General features: G+C 45.8%; 4 protein-coding genes across 4 annotated transcripts; all 4 read left to right on the top strand.

The window, feature by feature from the left end:
• Positions 1–660: 660 nt before the first annotated feature.
• BDW43DRAFT_323186 (uncharacterized protein) lies at positions 661–1,427 on the top strand (the record flags this gene model as incomplete). Its single annotated transcript, XM_032049698.1, has 3 exons — positions 661–889; positions 970–1,103; positions 1,158–1,427. The coding sequence occupies 3 exons, from the start codon at positions 661–663 to the stop codon at positions 1,425–1,427; spliced, it is 633 nt and encodes a 210-aa protein (XP_031903758.1).
• A 2,462-nt stretch (positions 1,428–3,889) lies between these two features.
• Positions 3,890–5,103, top strand: BDW43DRAFT_307934 (uncharacterized protein; the record flags this gene model as incomplete). Its single annotated transcript, XM_032046352.1, has 2 exons — positions 3,890–4,063; positions 4,129–5,103. The coding sequence occupies 2 exons, from the start codon at positions 3,890–3,892 to the stop codon at positions 5,101–5,103; spliced, it is 1,149 nt and encodes a 382-aa protein (XP_031903757.1).
• A 789-nt stretch (positions 5,104–5,892) lies between these two features.
• Positions 5,893–6,950, top strand: BDW43DRAFT_297934 (cucumopine synthase; the record flags this gene model as incomplete). The annotated part of the gene is made up of 4 exons (XM_032044475.1): positions 5,893–6,069; positions 6,134–6,268; positions 6,364–6,465; positions 6,525–6,950. The coding sequence occupies 4 exons, from the start codon at positions 5,893–5,895 to the stop codon at positions 6,948–6,950; spliced, it is 840 nt and encodes a 279-aa protein (XP_031903756.1).
• A 2,354-nt stretch (positions 6,951–9,304) lies between these two features.
• On the top strand, positions 9,305–11,559 carry BDW43DRAFT_227960 (sugar porter family MFS transporter). The gene is made up of 3 exons (XM_032039488.1): positions 9,305–9,727; positions 9,785–10,041; positions 10,098–11,559. Exons 1-3 carry the CDS (start codon positions 9,404–9,406, stop codon positions 11,200–11,202), a joined length of 1,686 nt encoding a protein of 561 aa, XP_031903755.1. The 5' UTR covers positions 9,305–9,403; the 3' UTR covers positions 11,203–11,559.
• Positions 11,560–14,923: the final 3,364 nt, after the last annotated feature.

Below are 14,923 nucleotides of genomic sequence, written 5' to 3'. Positions count from 1 at the left end.
CTCCAGCATGCGCTGCGCGCGTATTTGGTATGTAAAAATGGGTCATTTAGACTGATATCACGCAAGACTTCCAGTCTCACCTTAAACTTTGCCGCATCTCCCGGGAAAGAATTCTGACCCTGGAACATACCGTAGTCATTGGGTGATGACTTCCCACGTCCTGCTTTTGGTGACCGTCGACATAGCTGAAGTCTAATTTCGCCATGAAACACATGGGCTGACGCAACGTGCTTAACCTAAACTTGTACACTACTTTATGAACTTAAATTTTGATGACTTTTGGAGTTGAGGTCCACAGGAGGTAAAAATACTTGTCACCATTTAGCGACCCTAATTAGGCAATACCTTAGCCCATGCTATGAAATGGTATCTTTCTCCCTCCATATTTGCCATAGGCGTCAGTATTACCTCGCTCCTTGCGTCATGGTATTGTTTATAACACTCTGATTCTGAAACTGACGTTTACCTAGTGACAATATTGCCGCTATTGAAAGGGAAAACCTGATTAGAAACGCGTATTAGGGGAGGCCAAACAGGACTTACAGTGTCAACTAGGGCAGTAAGGTATTTGTCTGAGTTGGAAAGGTACGTTAAAGTTAGTCAGTTGTTTTGTCTTTCATCGTGGTTTGCAGTATTTGAAAAAGATGAGTCCCATCCACTATGACAGCCCCGAACGAGATCTATCAGTACTCCATCATCAGTAGCCTTGCTCAAGGCATCTGTGCGGATGGCCTTCCAGTCATGCAGCTACTCTCGAAAGGGGACCATGGTCTAGGTGCTCTAGCTGGGCTTGATGGCGAGGTTACTATCATTGACGGTCACGTATACCAGTTCACCTCAAGCGGAGGTGCGCGCGCGCTTGAGCCCTCCGATGTCACCCCCTTCCTTAGTGACCACTTATTTCCGACCCACGAAAAGCGGCACCATCCCTCATCACTCCAACGGCATTCTTTTAGGGGAGATATCAAGCCTCCGTCCATTGCCAACATATTCCTTCTTTTGCGATTCGGATCGCCGGCGTTTTCCCTAACATCAAGTATCGAGTCGCCCCGCCGCAGACCCATCCTCGGAAGACCCTGACTGAGGTTGTGAAACGGCAGACAGTTCGATCAATTGAGGGCTAGAAAGAGACCGTCTTTGGGTTTTGTTCTCCCTAGTTTACGAGCGCATTCAGTGTCGTCGGACTCCATTTGCATTTTCTTTCGGAAGATAAGAAAGCGGGCGGGCAGATTTTGCAGCTCAATACTGAGGATGCGAATATCTTAGTTGCTACTATCAGAAGATATAGGGTGCAATGGCCAGAGACAGAAGGGTTTGATTCAGAGGTGATTGTAGAGCCTGACAGGAATGTTGTTAGCAAAGCCGGAGGGAATGGGACCTTTTACCAGAGATGTTTGTTTATGGGCCACCACCCAATTACCTATTAGCCCTGTGCTAAGTATTAGGGATTTCGGTCCAGAGTTCTGTGTAGCCGGGCTGCCAGTTAGCTATCGTAGTTTGATTATTACTATTTCGGCTAGCACTGCCCGCAACCACACGGAAATAATGCATAATGTTAAAATTTCTATATCTTAGATAAAAATATAGCTTTTAGATTCAATAAACCCCTATATGGATATCCCTCCTAACTTAGCACTTCGTTATATTTTCAGGGCCTAACGTGGATAGACCATTTACTTTCCCGATCAGGAAGATGCAGAAAGATCACTATTGGGAAGTATGGAAATAGTCTGAGCTGGATGACCCTTAGGCAGCCCTAGAAGCCTTAGGGTATACTGCCTCTGGCATCTATCTAGCAGGGCTTCCGCTGGGTGTAGAGCCGCTTCTTGGATAAGTGGCTTAATTGGGGTGGTTTTCAGAATCCCTGTGATTAAGCGTGCCTGTTGATTTATCATATATTGAATACCCCTAACTCGATCCTTTTTGACCCTGCTACCAGAGTTCTGCTCCATATAGAGCTACTGCCTGTAAAGCAGCTACCTGAATGTGTTGTACTAGGCCTGGTGATAGACCTTGTCCTCGGCATAGAGCTTGTACCCGCACTTCTGCCTTGCGGGCTTTGCTTAGGCATGTATAGTAATGTGCCTTTAGGGTTAGGCCTTTATCCAGCCATACTCCTAGCCATCGTGTGGCTTCAAAGTTGAATGAGACTCTATGCCCGTCTATCTGAATCTTAGCCCGCTGAACTTGATTCTTAATCTCCTTGTCTTTCTTTCTTGTAATGAGAACTGCCTCAGTCTTTTCTGTATCAAACTGAATTGTCTGTTTTCTGGCTTGTATAATAGCTATTCTAGCTGCTTGCTCTAGTCCCTGGCAGGCTTGTTGTACTGAGCTAGCTGATATCAGCAGACATATATCATCTGCATATGATAATATCCTGATACCAGGAATTACTCGTTCAATAGCTCTGAAGATCCCCCCTAAGTAGATAATAAAGAGAATAGGGGATACTGGTAAGCCCTGCGGGACCCCTAACTGTTAGATATATAGTATGGCTATTAAAGAGAAGAACGCGTTTTTTATCTTTTTTAAAATAATCCGGGATACTGGTCTTCTTATGGAATTTATGAAGCCATTTAATAGCAATTTTATTGTTAATATAGCCTTTTTCTAAGAGGGCAGTATAGTAAAAGGGAAGAATTGAATAATCAATCTAACTCTCTATAAATTTCTCTTTGAAGATAAAAAGAGGTGTTATAATCCATCTATCCGTAGCAATACATTCTATTGCACTTATATTCTCTAAATGCTCTGCTTTAGCAAGATCAGGAGAAGATCTTCTCTGTGTACCAAGCACTTTACAAGGTCATCCTTAACCAGGTTAAAAGCCGTATTTATCAAAATTATACACAAGACAAGAAGAGAAATTTTTTAATAACATTAGTGCACTAATTATACCAAAATTGAAGCTCTCCAGTATTCTCTGTATTTAAGCGTCTTTTATCCTTTATTTTTTGAATTATAGGCTTTAATTGAAGGTGTGGAGGCAGTGATTGTATAAAGCAATATAGCCATATTTTATTAACGCGTTGATCTGACCCTGTACATGATAAAGCATGATTTATGAACTCTTCAAGTATTCTAATAGTAACAGGAATATACAAATCATATATACAGCTAATCTACTGCACTAAAGCTTCCTTCTAATATTGATTAAAGGCTTTATTTAGAGGTCTAGGGGGTAGGCGATCATGTTATTATTTTTGAAGTCGCGCATGCAGAGTATGGTAGGGAATATTGAATTCTCGCGCGATTTTTGCAATGTTCAACATTTTTTCATGATAAGCAGCCTTAGTAGCTTCAGATAAACGATTTTTGATATCGCCGGTTGAGTTAGGCATATCGTGTGGTTAGGAATAGAGTCATATACAAAAATGATTGATTATTTTCAATTTCGCTGTGAAATTCAAAAATGATGGCTTACCCACCGCCTTTCGGCAGTGGGTAGGCGGTACGCTGCGGATACCGCTTTGGGGTGGGGATAGCCTTACCCTATCGCCGCTTTTGTGAGTTTCCCGTGCCGCCTAAACGCATCCGCTGCATCTATATATGCCCTTCTTGGCAACCTGGAACTATGTTGTTCAGCCAAACTTACTAGCGCAATTCCATGACTTTTGGAACACAGCTGAAGCTTTGAAAATTAGAACTTGGAAGTTGGTTGAACCTTGGGACTCACTCCAAGTATGACTCTACTTCTACCTAGCTCTGAGTCATCCCTACCGATCGGCCATCTTTAGAAGTGCTACAGAGTAGGTACCTACTACATACTCTGCTACACAGTTGAAAAGATCCCTTTCGTTCTGCATCTCATTCCTCAACCCGGATCTGAGGGAGAAATAATGGATCACATTAACAGTGAACTGTTCCCGGGGATGGACGAATATAACCTATGACGGATGACTCCCCAAATCGCAGAACCACCATTCCAACCAGCCCCTACGATGAGAATTTCAGCGAGCGCTCCCCACAACGCACTGCGGTGCTACGAAAACTACAAGTTATACTGGACGAACTCGACGTTCCAGTGCCCTTCTGGGCCTTTTGTCAACTGGCCAATGTCAATGTCCTAGAAAATCTCTTGCGACAAATCGCGGCCGCTCCGGACCTCGCACCATTTGCAATACATAGCTGCTTTGTTGTGCCAGGCTATGGGCTCAGGAACCCCCTAAATTCCCCGACAATATTTCTGTTGCATCAAGCGATGCGTCTTCTCGTTCATCCGGGCGCTCCAGAAGACTTGCAGAACTAGCGAGGGAGCGAGATGGTGGTATTTGCATCCTGTCCAAGAGCGCACCTTGTGACGTGGCGCATATTTTCGCCCACTATTTACTCAAACCCAAAAATAAACCAACGGCCTCAGACAGATGTGTCCCTACGATCTGGTCGGTTCTCTTCTTGTTCTGGCCTAGAGAACAAGTTGAAAAGTGGAAGAACTCTGTCGTTCACGACAACTCCAACGGGGCCGCTGATGAGGACGGCGTTTTCAATCTGCTATGCTTAAGACCTGACTTGCAGCGTGCATGGGCTCAAGGCCGATTTGCTTTACGCCCAATGAACCTCTCCGACGATAAGAAGGCCATGGACCTTGAATTCCACTGGATGCCTCGATATGACCATACATATGACGCGACCATCTCCATCGTTGAACAGCCATTATCAACAAGAAACATTGATAGAGTCGACGAGTGTTTTATCTTCCGAGAATCGGGGGAGAGGGTGGTTTCCGGGAGCATCTTTAGACTTAACACGTCTGCTCCCATCCGACTTCCATTACCAAGTTTCGATTTGCTTGAAATGGCCTGGCACGTTGCCCGTATTGTCTCCATGAGTGCTTCTGGTTTACTCAATGACCAGGATTTCCACTTCGAGGGTGATGACGATGATATAAGACCCGTGTCAGTACCGGAGCACGTCCTGGAGTGGATTCCGCCGCCCCAAACGCCGTCGTCGTATGCATCGAGCATCGAGGCCAAAGAATCCCCGATGACCTCGACCAATCCGTCGCCTGCGAAGTCTAGGACTGCTGGCCATGAAGTAACGAATGCTACACCAAGTGGCCGAACCCTTGAGCATGGCGGCGTCATGACTGAACCTACAGGGTAGTACGACCATCTCTCTTTCAACCTTTCGTCTTTTAAATTCTGTAATGTCAAAATACATTTAGCATGGAGTGGGCGAATTTTTCTTTTTTTTCCCCTTGCTGAGATAATGCCATTTGATGAGATATGTTTATGATGGTCAACGAAATTTACTTGCTTGAACAAAATCCAACTTCCTTGTGTCGAATTGACGATTTTCTGACAGCGAAAGCTCTCCCCAGGGATCCAGACAGTCTGGAAACTAGATAATGTTTCTATCCATGTTCGGACTTCGGCAGCAATAGGCCGGACACACTCTCCTAACTTTCTGATAGCTCAATGACAGGAGAGTTACCGCGGAAGTGTATTGAGGTTATAATTTATAGGTAAATAAAAAGAGGAGCATTCTAGTTTCAGTTCTAAGGAGAATATCTTTAGACAAACCAATTATCTCTCGGTAAATCACATAATAGGTACCTCCGGAGCGTAGCTAAAACGCATCATCACTGTCAACTTTTAGTTGAGACCATTGGAAGCGTGCTATGTACAGGCGACGTCGACGGCTTGTCGAGCGTAGAGTTGGAGTGAAACGAGCTCAGTTGTTTATTGTTACATATAGACCTATTGCGCTGAACAACGCCCTTGTTTCCTATGGTATTTGCCTGTCCATAAACCCTAGGTTCTGTTTACGAACTTGGTCCGCATTTGCTGCGTATTGATACAGTTTCTCAATCTAACGCCGCAACCTTCGGCAAACAGAGCTTGAAGGGCTGGAATCACCAGGATGACTTCTGACACTCGCCAGTCCTCCCGCATGATTAAGGTCAAATGGCCGCAGATTAATACGACAGTGAGCGCCGTCATGGATTCTGAGGCCAACCCACGCCTTGTGAATCTGCTTTGCAAGCACCTGCCCTATCGTTCTTTACAGGACCATGCATTGGTGTCTGGAGATCACCTGTACCATCTGGTTCCCGCCGAGGAGTTGATTGTGATCGCCCCCCTGATCAGCGAGTAGCGAGTAGGAATCTCACAGGCTGACTGTAGACTGCTAGTACACCCATACGGACCATAAAGTCCCCAACAGGGTAACCGAGCCTGATGGTACCGTATTTCTTTCCGGTCTGCGGCATCTAGCCATTAAGTATGGACCCCGTACCGAGTACCTTCCTGCTGCCCCCTGCGGCAGGGTCATCCTGAGGACATGGGGAAGCTGCGCAAGACCGGGGAGCTTATCTGGGCTGCCTGCTTGAAGACAAAACAGGTGATTGAAGTAATTTTGTAGGATGCTGACATGTCGGAACCGACTGAGAATCTCCCCCTCATATCTGAAGGGGCTGGAGTCACTGCCCCGGTGAAACGTCTGGTCCAGGAGATTAATGACGAGGCGATGTAGTTCTACATCTGTTCCAGAACATCAGTGAAACCGTGCTAATTCGCTATCAGACCGAAAAGTTTTGGTCCGGCGTCTCCGCCGACTTGAGCATCGTCCACCGAGGCATGACTCCTTCGCGTGCTGGCTCAAAAGGCTCCTACTTCGCCACAATGGTCTTCATCAATGAGGAGATCAGACCGTTGGGGTACAACCTTCTGAACAACATCCTCAGTGTGGCAACCACACAGCCACGCTTCAATCTGGAGCACCACATCACGTTATACCGGGTTTTCGCCTTCACCCCAGCCGAATTCGTCGGCTACGTCGGTGGTAAACACCTGCATTCGACGTACCGGAAAATAGATGACCTGATCAACAGTAGCATCCAGGACAACAGAGTCCGAGACACGGCTCGTGAGGACTTTCTAGCACTAATTAGTGCCTTTGCTCGATATGTGAACCTTCTCAACGCCCAGAACTTGCATTTGTTTCCGTGAAAACATGCAGAAGAATACCCGCTGGCGGCTCTAAGCCGAATATATCTATCTCATTGACCATCTGAACTGGCTGGAGTCGTTGTTTATGAACGAAGGGTTGGAAATATGTGCTAAATGTGAAGGTCTCGGAGTTGGTACATATATGGCTGGTTAATTAGTGGCAACAGACTATTCTTGTAGCTGGTTAACAGGAGCATCTGCTCAATTTTTGTTGTCAAGTGAGAAATTTATGGTTCTAAGTCCTGCCCCACAGAGGTTTCTGATATAGTAGTCCATATTCTCAGAAAACGAGGTAGACCTGACAGACCCGGCCTATTTCTGTATAAATGTCCTAATTAGGATGGATAAATCGCTTATTTAGCTAAATAGATTATTTTTATTTTGTCTGTTTTCGGTGTATACTATTACGCCAGCAACCTTTCGTACTAGAACCTATTCTGCGTATCTACTGGTACAGGGTAGACGACCTGTCGACTAGGTAAAGATACAATGGTGAAAGCCAAATAGAACAGCTAATATTCGCAGATAGTAAAATACCAACAAAGAAGCTGATTCTTGCTCTTCTTCTCTTTAAGACTAGTACATCATTTATACCGCATCGACTCCATAACAAGGTGGATATGGCTCTATGAGTTTTTGTTAATCTGCCGTCCGAAGTGTAGTCAGCTTGGCGGGCAGCTTAGCAGACTGAAAAAATGGTAGTTAGGCCTTGGTGCCTTAGGCGGAAGCCCCACCTACATTGCGATACCTTACCGCACCCGAAGGCGGTATATACAGATGCCAATCGGGCCCGGCGCATGAAGTATGCCTATCGGCGTTGTCCGAGTAAACTTCTCTACGAGAAACTTATGTACGACGGGGCTAAACTTGCTGGAGGTAGCCCAGGCTCATCGCGCTAGCCCGTTATTTATGAAAGTCTTATTGTACTACGAGAGGTCGCGCTCAATAGGCTAACCTGGGAAGATCAAGATCTAGGAGCAGTACGATCACTCTACTCGCTGTCTCCCGCTCAAATTGACGGTGTTCCAACTGGTAACCAAGCGAACACGATCAGGAACTGGAGTGTCTCTCCTTCCTCTTCAACTGACGTTTTAAGCACCCTTAAACAGTCTCTGGGACAGTTCGTTACGGACCATACAGCGACACTGCTCCGTTATAGAGCTCTTTTCAAGAGACAGATATTATAGCAGGACTGTGATGGAAAGAGGGACGATGACAGGGAACAGGGATTACGGCTTCGGCCATGGGATGTTTCTTTTCCATAAACATGCAATATGACTCCTGCTAGCTTTCGTCGTTGAATTCGTTCAATCAATCCACATGTCGTTTCGTTAAAGTACTTTTCCAAATAACCGTCAATACTTTCATTGAGCTATAAAAGTAATAGTAGATCATTGTAAGCGAGATTTGGCTTTATACCAACAGACTATTCACCCTGGGCTCTTTGGCCGGGACTGTAGAGCGCTCGATGGAGTCTTGAGGCAAGTTCGTTTCTCTGCATTCATTTCTATGTACAGGTTTTTTTTTTTTTCTTTTTTTTTTTTTTAAAAAAAAAAAAAAAAGGAAAACAAAATCGTATATTAATCATGACAACCTCACAATAGTCAGATAACTTTTATGGTTCGTTATATATGAGAATAACTTTCCAGGTTCCCTGTATGCATGTTTAGATCTGTATCGAGTGTTTCGAAGCTCCTGACGCCATGAACAGTAATCAGGTACAGTTGAAGCTTATGTACTACGAGGTGAGTATACTATGAATCTTTCCATGGTTGCGCCATCTTTCATACAACCCGAGCTAAACATTCTTAGTATGTGTTCGAGTACACCCCTATGGTGAGCTATTCCATATCACGGGACATGGTGGCAAACCACGACGGCATTCCGGGAGATGATCGGCAACACAGAATTCCGATACACCGTCTAAGAGAAGGATCATCCCATAGACTTCGTTGCACGGATGCTGTAATCTAGACGTAGGCCAAGCCGTCGCAGCCGAGGACTAAACCATGAAGCCTCGTCGAGAACGACCCGTTCCATGGTTAACGAACCGTTCTGGATGGAACGATCCAAACAAGAGAACGATCTTCAACCTCTTAGAGGTGAATCCTCCCTGTCAGCTGAGCAAGCTTGTGCCAATGATTGGAATGGTCCACGTCTTCATCCCGTGGAATCCGGGGATCCGGGGTCGCTAGTATGGGGTGTTCGCTTGCGGGTAGCAGTTCTCAATTGCCTGACTTGCTCCATACAATAGAATTCATGGTCAATACGCGATGTACGACGCTATACAAGATTTTTCCACGGATGATGACCTCATTGCGGTACTCTCACCGTCTCAAATTTTCACCATATAAAACGTCGGTCGTATCATCCGCCCACTCGCTTTGCGCTAGGATGCCTGCTTTGTGAATGATTTAGCTCGAATCGCCCAATTAAGTCCTACGAACTATACAATGGGGTTTCCGAAGCTGAAACTTCCTCGCGCAGACCCAAATCAACAATTTAAGGATGAAACGGACTCAAGGCCGTCGGAGGCCGCGCTCCGCGGAAGCGCGGATGGGGGCGAGCATCTGGTAGACACCAAAATCCCATTTCTAACATGGCGATCCTTTGTGATGTGTATATTTATCTCAATGGGTGGTTTTCTGTTTGGCTATGATACCGGTCAGATCTCGGGTTTTCTAGAGATGGAGAATTTCCTAAAGCGTTATGGTGAACAAAAGTCCGACGGCACTTATTTCTTCTCCAACGTTCGGTCGGGCCTCATCGTTGCTCTGGTATGTTCGCTTTGTACTGTATTATACACCTTTTGGCCTGCGCTAAACTCACGATAGCTGTCAGTTGGCACACTCATTGGCGCATTGGTGGCAGCGCCCATCGCCGATCGTGTTGGTCGCAAATGGTCTATTAGTGGCTGGTGTGTGATACTTTGTGCGGGCATCACTGTCCAGATCTCATCCCCGACGGGAAAATGGTACCAGGTTGCTCTGGGTCGTTGGGTTGCTGGTCTCGGCGTGGGGGCCTTGTCTCTCCTTGTCCCTATGTATCAAGCCGAGACTGGTCCAAGACACATTCGAGGATCGCTAGTCAGGTGAGATTCACCGCAGCTTGTTGTTCCCTGCTCTCTTCTCTCCTGACGTAAACTAGTACATACCAATTGTTCATCACTCTCGGCATATTCGTCGCAAACTGTATCAACTTCGGCACAGAGAAAAAGACAAATACCGCATCATGGCGAATTCCCATGGGAGTTACATATATCTGGGCTTTGATCCTCGGATTCGGCATGGCCTTGTTCCCGGAAAGTCCGCGACATGACTATCGGAAAGGCAAGGCGGACAGAGCTATATCCACGCTCGCAAAAATGTACGGTATTCCGGAGAACCATCACGCCTTGAAGATTGAGTTCGAGGAAATAAAGCAAAAGTACCAGGAAGAGTTAGAACGGGGCCAGGTAACATGGGTTCATCTATTCAGAGCGCCCCGAATGGCCTACCGCGTTGCTGTCGGAGTCGCGCTGCAAGCATTGCAACAGCTGACAGGCGCCAACTACTTCTTCTACTACGGCACGACCATATTCCGGGGAGCTGGAATCCAAAATAGCTACGTAACCCAGATGATCCTCGGTGGGGTGAACTTCGGCACAACATTCCTAGGGTTGTACTTGATTGAGAATTACGGTCGTCGCCGATCACTGATTACTGGGGCGCTCTGGATGTTCGTCTGCTTCATGGTCTTTGCTTCCGTCGGCCACTTCTCCCTCGACCACGAGCATCCAGAGCGCACACACTCCGCCGGTGTGGTTATGGTCGTCTTCGCCTGTCTTTTTATTCTCGGCTTCGCGAGTACCTGGGGTCCGATGGTGTGGACTATCATTGCTGAACTGTATCCAACGGAGTACCGAGCTCGCGCCATGTCTCTTGCGACAGCGTCCAACTGGCTCTGGAATTTCCTGTTGGCATTCTTCACGCCGTTCATCACCAGCGCCATAGACTTTCGACTTGGATATGTCTTTGCGGGCTGTCTTTTCCTTGCTGCGGGGCTGGTTTATTTCGCGGTTATGGAAGGGAAAGGCCGCACGCTCGAGGAGATCGATACGATGTATGTGATGAAGGTCAAGCCATGGCAGAGCTCCAAGTTCGTCTTCGAGGAACTGGTGACGACGAACAATATGGAAAAACGGACGGCATCACACGTTTCTGATACGAATAACCCCACGACCATCGGTGAGAATCATGTGACTACTGTGTGAGAGTGTCGCGTATAGGGCCTTGTGATGTAGATGCCTAGATAGAGGATCACATGTTTCCAGGGAACCCTAACCATGCAGACCAAGAGCACCTTGATTAAAGTCCCAATACAGGATACATTAATGAGAGATGACACCGAATTCACACTTATCCCCATCATTGGCTAGATCGCTCAATGCCATTTTTTGAAGTCGAGGAATGGAGAGAGGTCGGGTATCACTGGAGCATGATTTGTCGCAACCCTGTTAAGTCTGTACTTATGTATGCTTGTGCTGCTAATTGATTCGCTCATGTTTCTCTAATGATTGATGTATATTAAACTAGTAGTCAATGAATTATGATATGACATTGGTTATTCAGGTCGTTAAGAAGTCCCCTTGGCTCCTACACACTTGAAGTGTGCTAAAGGGAAATCACGTCGAAGGCAGGACGAGAGGAGAACCGTTGAGAACGAAGACAGCTGGGACTAACTGAATCATAAATTATTACCGGTTTAAGAACCCATCTCGCATAAGGGTTCTACAATCTAATGTAATTGTCGGATGAAACGGCATGGAGCTCTCGGTTGGCGCATAGCATACCCACGGGAATATTTAACGACGACGCAAGGAGAAAATCGGTTGTCACTGGGTACCACCTATTTTATTTGCCAATAGGCCAAGTGTGGTAACTTTCCATTAACCCAACTATCAGGCACCCCAGAGACGGTCGATCAGTATTCTAGATGGTGATTGAGATAGGAACGCGTAACAGATGTGGCGAATCCCATGTCGTTGGAAGGGGGTTTTTTTTTTAAAGACGCTAGTACTTAGGGCAGACTGCTTTGCTATCCAAGATATTAATACCTAGCATTCCATGCAAAAAGGGAGAGAAACAAATAGAAGGTAAGGGAAAGTACAGGCAGGAGGGGGTTAGAAGGGGGGAGGTATGGATTTCAGGGTATCGCGTGCGCGTTCAAAAGATGCAATTGTTTTTGTTTTGGAAGATCATCAGCTCGTCAGATCTGACTAACCATAAGCACAAGGGAGTGGAGTATAAAAAGCTGTCCTTATCCCTCCAACTTCGGCCGAATCTCGGGGCACTTTTACTCCGAAGAGATTTGGAATTTGGAGCTCTTGACATGATTATCAGCTAAACGCCAGTCTTATCTGTTATCCACTAGTCTCCCTATTATAACCTCCACACAGCCTCAAAGCTATCTCCGCATAATTGTATCCATTTTTTCGGTCTCGGTTATCCAACAAATCGAGTCTGAACGCGTGAACAACCCGCATTTAATTTTTTCCCCTTCGATTCCGCCCCGATCCCCACTTATTAATTAATGACTGGGCGGCAATACCACCGGCGTCTCGCACCAAAGGAATTGCCTCCATCCACACATGATGAACCAAGCCCTGCGGAGCAGAGCAAACGCAAGCGAGCCTCATTAGCCTGTCTGGAGTGCCAGAGGCGCCGTATAAAAGCAAGCCTTCTCCTTTAGGGGTCACACACGCAATGTTCCCTGACTAACTTCTCGTCTTCATAGTGTGGCCCTGGCCGTCCATGCGAACCATGTTTCCAAAACAACCGGGAATGCGTCTACAATGAATGCAGCGATAAGCGCCGCAAGATATCGGCCGAGGCGACAGAGCAGGACTTGAAATTTTATCGCAGTGCCTTGGAGAATTTGTTGCGCGCGATACAGCACGGCCGTGATGCGGATGTGGATTATATCATCAATGATATTCGGCGAGGTGCATCGCTGAACGAGGTGTGTCATGCCGTTGCGAATTGTTTGAACGATATAGTGCCGCCTGAGGTGGAAGAATGAGATCTCTGCTAGTAATTCATGAAGGCTATCCATCTACAGTTGTTTGAATTCTCCGGAATGCTTGCTCTTGTGCAATTACTATACGGTAGGTTCTCGAGTCAAAATTAGTCGCATCAACTGACCATGGCGCCTGATCTTCCTGTTCAGAACGGGGTATACCTTATGAGGTAGTTTAATGTCATGGTCTACACAACGCTCACATCTATTGTCTCTTATTGGCAGGCCTTAATCTCATTTGGTCAGATATGTATCTTCTTGCTTTCCTCTTTTGACTTCCCGAAGGTGTGCGGCGTATAACTAGTCTTCGCCCACTTGGGTCAATATAACAAAACAGCGGAGAATTTCAAACGGGCCACTTTGTGGCCATATCCATCTAGCATATGAGTAGAGTACTGCTTCTAACACTGGAACACCCCGATTTTAGCCAGTTCATAAGGTAGAGTTAGATCCAGCACACATAGCAGATATACTATTACCGCTACTTCCAACGCTCTTTTAACTCCCACACTCTACTAGTAATTTTATGTCCGAAGTCTCATTGTGATGTGCTTCGACCTCAATACTTGTATAAAAATTGACTCCGGGTGCTTCTACTGCAATGTTGCTTTACAGCAGCAGCCTAGGAATAGATATTGAACACATCCATGAAATTACATATTATCGCAGGAATCGGTAGCCTGTAGAATTGTATAGATTATGAAATACTATTATAATTAGACTGATTCCAAAAAGATCTCATGATTTCTATTGATATAGATAATTTAATAATTTAATAAAACCTATAAAATCTAATTATGTTGATATTAGATTATATGATATTGACACAGACCGAATAGCGATTAGGCCTGATGATCGTACAATATACCCTGACCCATGTGCATAGACAAATCGGTCCCCTGTTACAGACCCTGTCTAGTGCACTTTATTGAAAGCGGACACAAGCGGCAGAATCGGTGATGCAACAATCATTGCAAAGATGACCACCTCAAGTATTTGAGGATTACCCAGCCTGCCCCACTGAGCACTAGCACTAATACGGCAAGTACCATAAGAAATTCCGATATATATATGCGTTTTGAAAGGGTTTTACTAGTATAGAAGTGAACTGTTCTTCTGCGAGTCCAGTCCGATTGCCCGATACGGGTGCCGCCGCTTTTGTGAGGGCAGCACGTGAGCCATCCGGGAGCCATCCGTGAGCGCTCTGGGGCACTCACTGATTTTTCACTGAGCACGCACCGACCGCTCCGGCTGCTCCCGGAGTACTCAGGCAGTCTGTCAGCTTGCCCTCTGACAAAAATCCGGGAGTAGATCATATTGCTGCTTTTCGTCCGTCACATGATAGGATCATTGTCTATAAATTGTATACACACTAAATTCCGAGGTCTATAAGTCTCCACCCATACACTTCCATAAGCCCTCACAATGATCAGGGTTGAACAACTTAGCTTGAACAATGCATATATTGTCTTCTTTTACAAAGTGCGAAGTTGCGTGGGACTCGGAAGAAGCAGGCAAAACCAACTCCAGCCAGAGACTACATAGTCTTATATTCTTAGCCCTAAATATATAGTATAAATTGAGTATACGCTTCTCTTGTGAGCTTTCACTTCAGAAACATTCTTTCTTTATTATTCTATCAACAATAATCTCTTTTTGTGATATTCCTGATCTTGCTATCTCCATACTCCTGCTACACTGCCTTCATTCAAAATGCGGAAACGCTCCAACTCATGGAAGGCTTTCCAGCAAGAAAAGAAGAGGATAGTGTGACGGCGCAGTCACTATACAGGCTGCTGAGTTCATAGTGAATATCAGCAAGTAGTGCATGATTCTTGTTTGTTCTGTTTGTATTTGAGATAGACAATATCTCAGAGCTTCGCTCGTGGGATATTCTCTTCTTCAAGCAATTCTCT

Source organism: Aspergillus alliaceus (assembly GCF_009176365.1).
Source record: "Aspergillus alliaceus strain CBS 536.65 unplaced genomic scaffold BDW43scaffold_7, whole genome shotgun sequence".
Classification (NCBI taxonomy): domain Eukaryota; kingdom Fungi; phylum Ascomycota; class Eurotiomycetes; order Eurotiales; family Aspergillaceae; genus Aspergillus; species Aspergillus alliaceus.
The sequence above is the reverse complement of the archived record's forward strand: the minus strand, read 5'-3'. Positions and strand labels throughout refer to the sequence as shown.

Excerpts from the sequence above, each read along its gene's own strand:
- BDW43DRAFT_227960 (XM_032039488.1), top strand. The coding sequence starts at position 9,404 with ATGGGGTTTCCGAAGCTGAAACTTCCTCGCGCAGACCCAAATCAACAA. Across the intron at positions 9,728-9,784 it reads CGGGCCTCATCGTTGCTCTG|CTGTCAGTTGGCACACTCAT; the intron begins GTATGTTCGCTT and ends AACTCACGATAG. Across the intron at positions 10,042-10,097 it reads ATTCGAGGATCGCTAGTCAG|TACATACCAATTGTTCATCA; the intron begins GTGAGATTCACC and ends GACGTAAACTAG.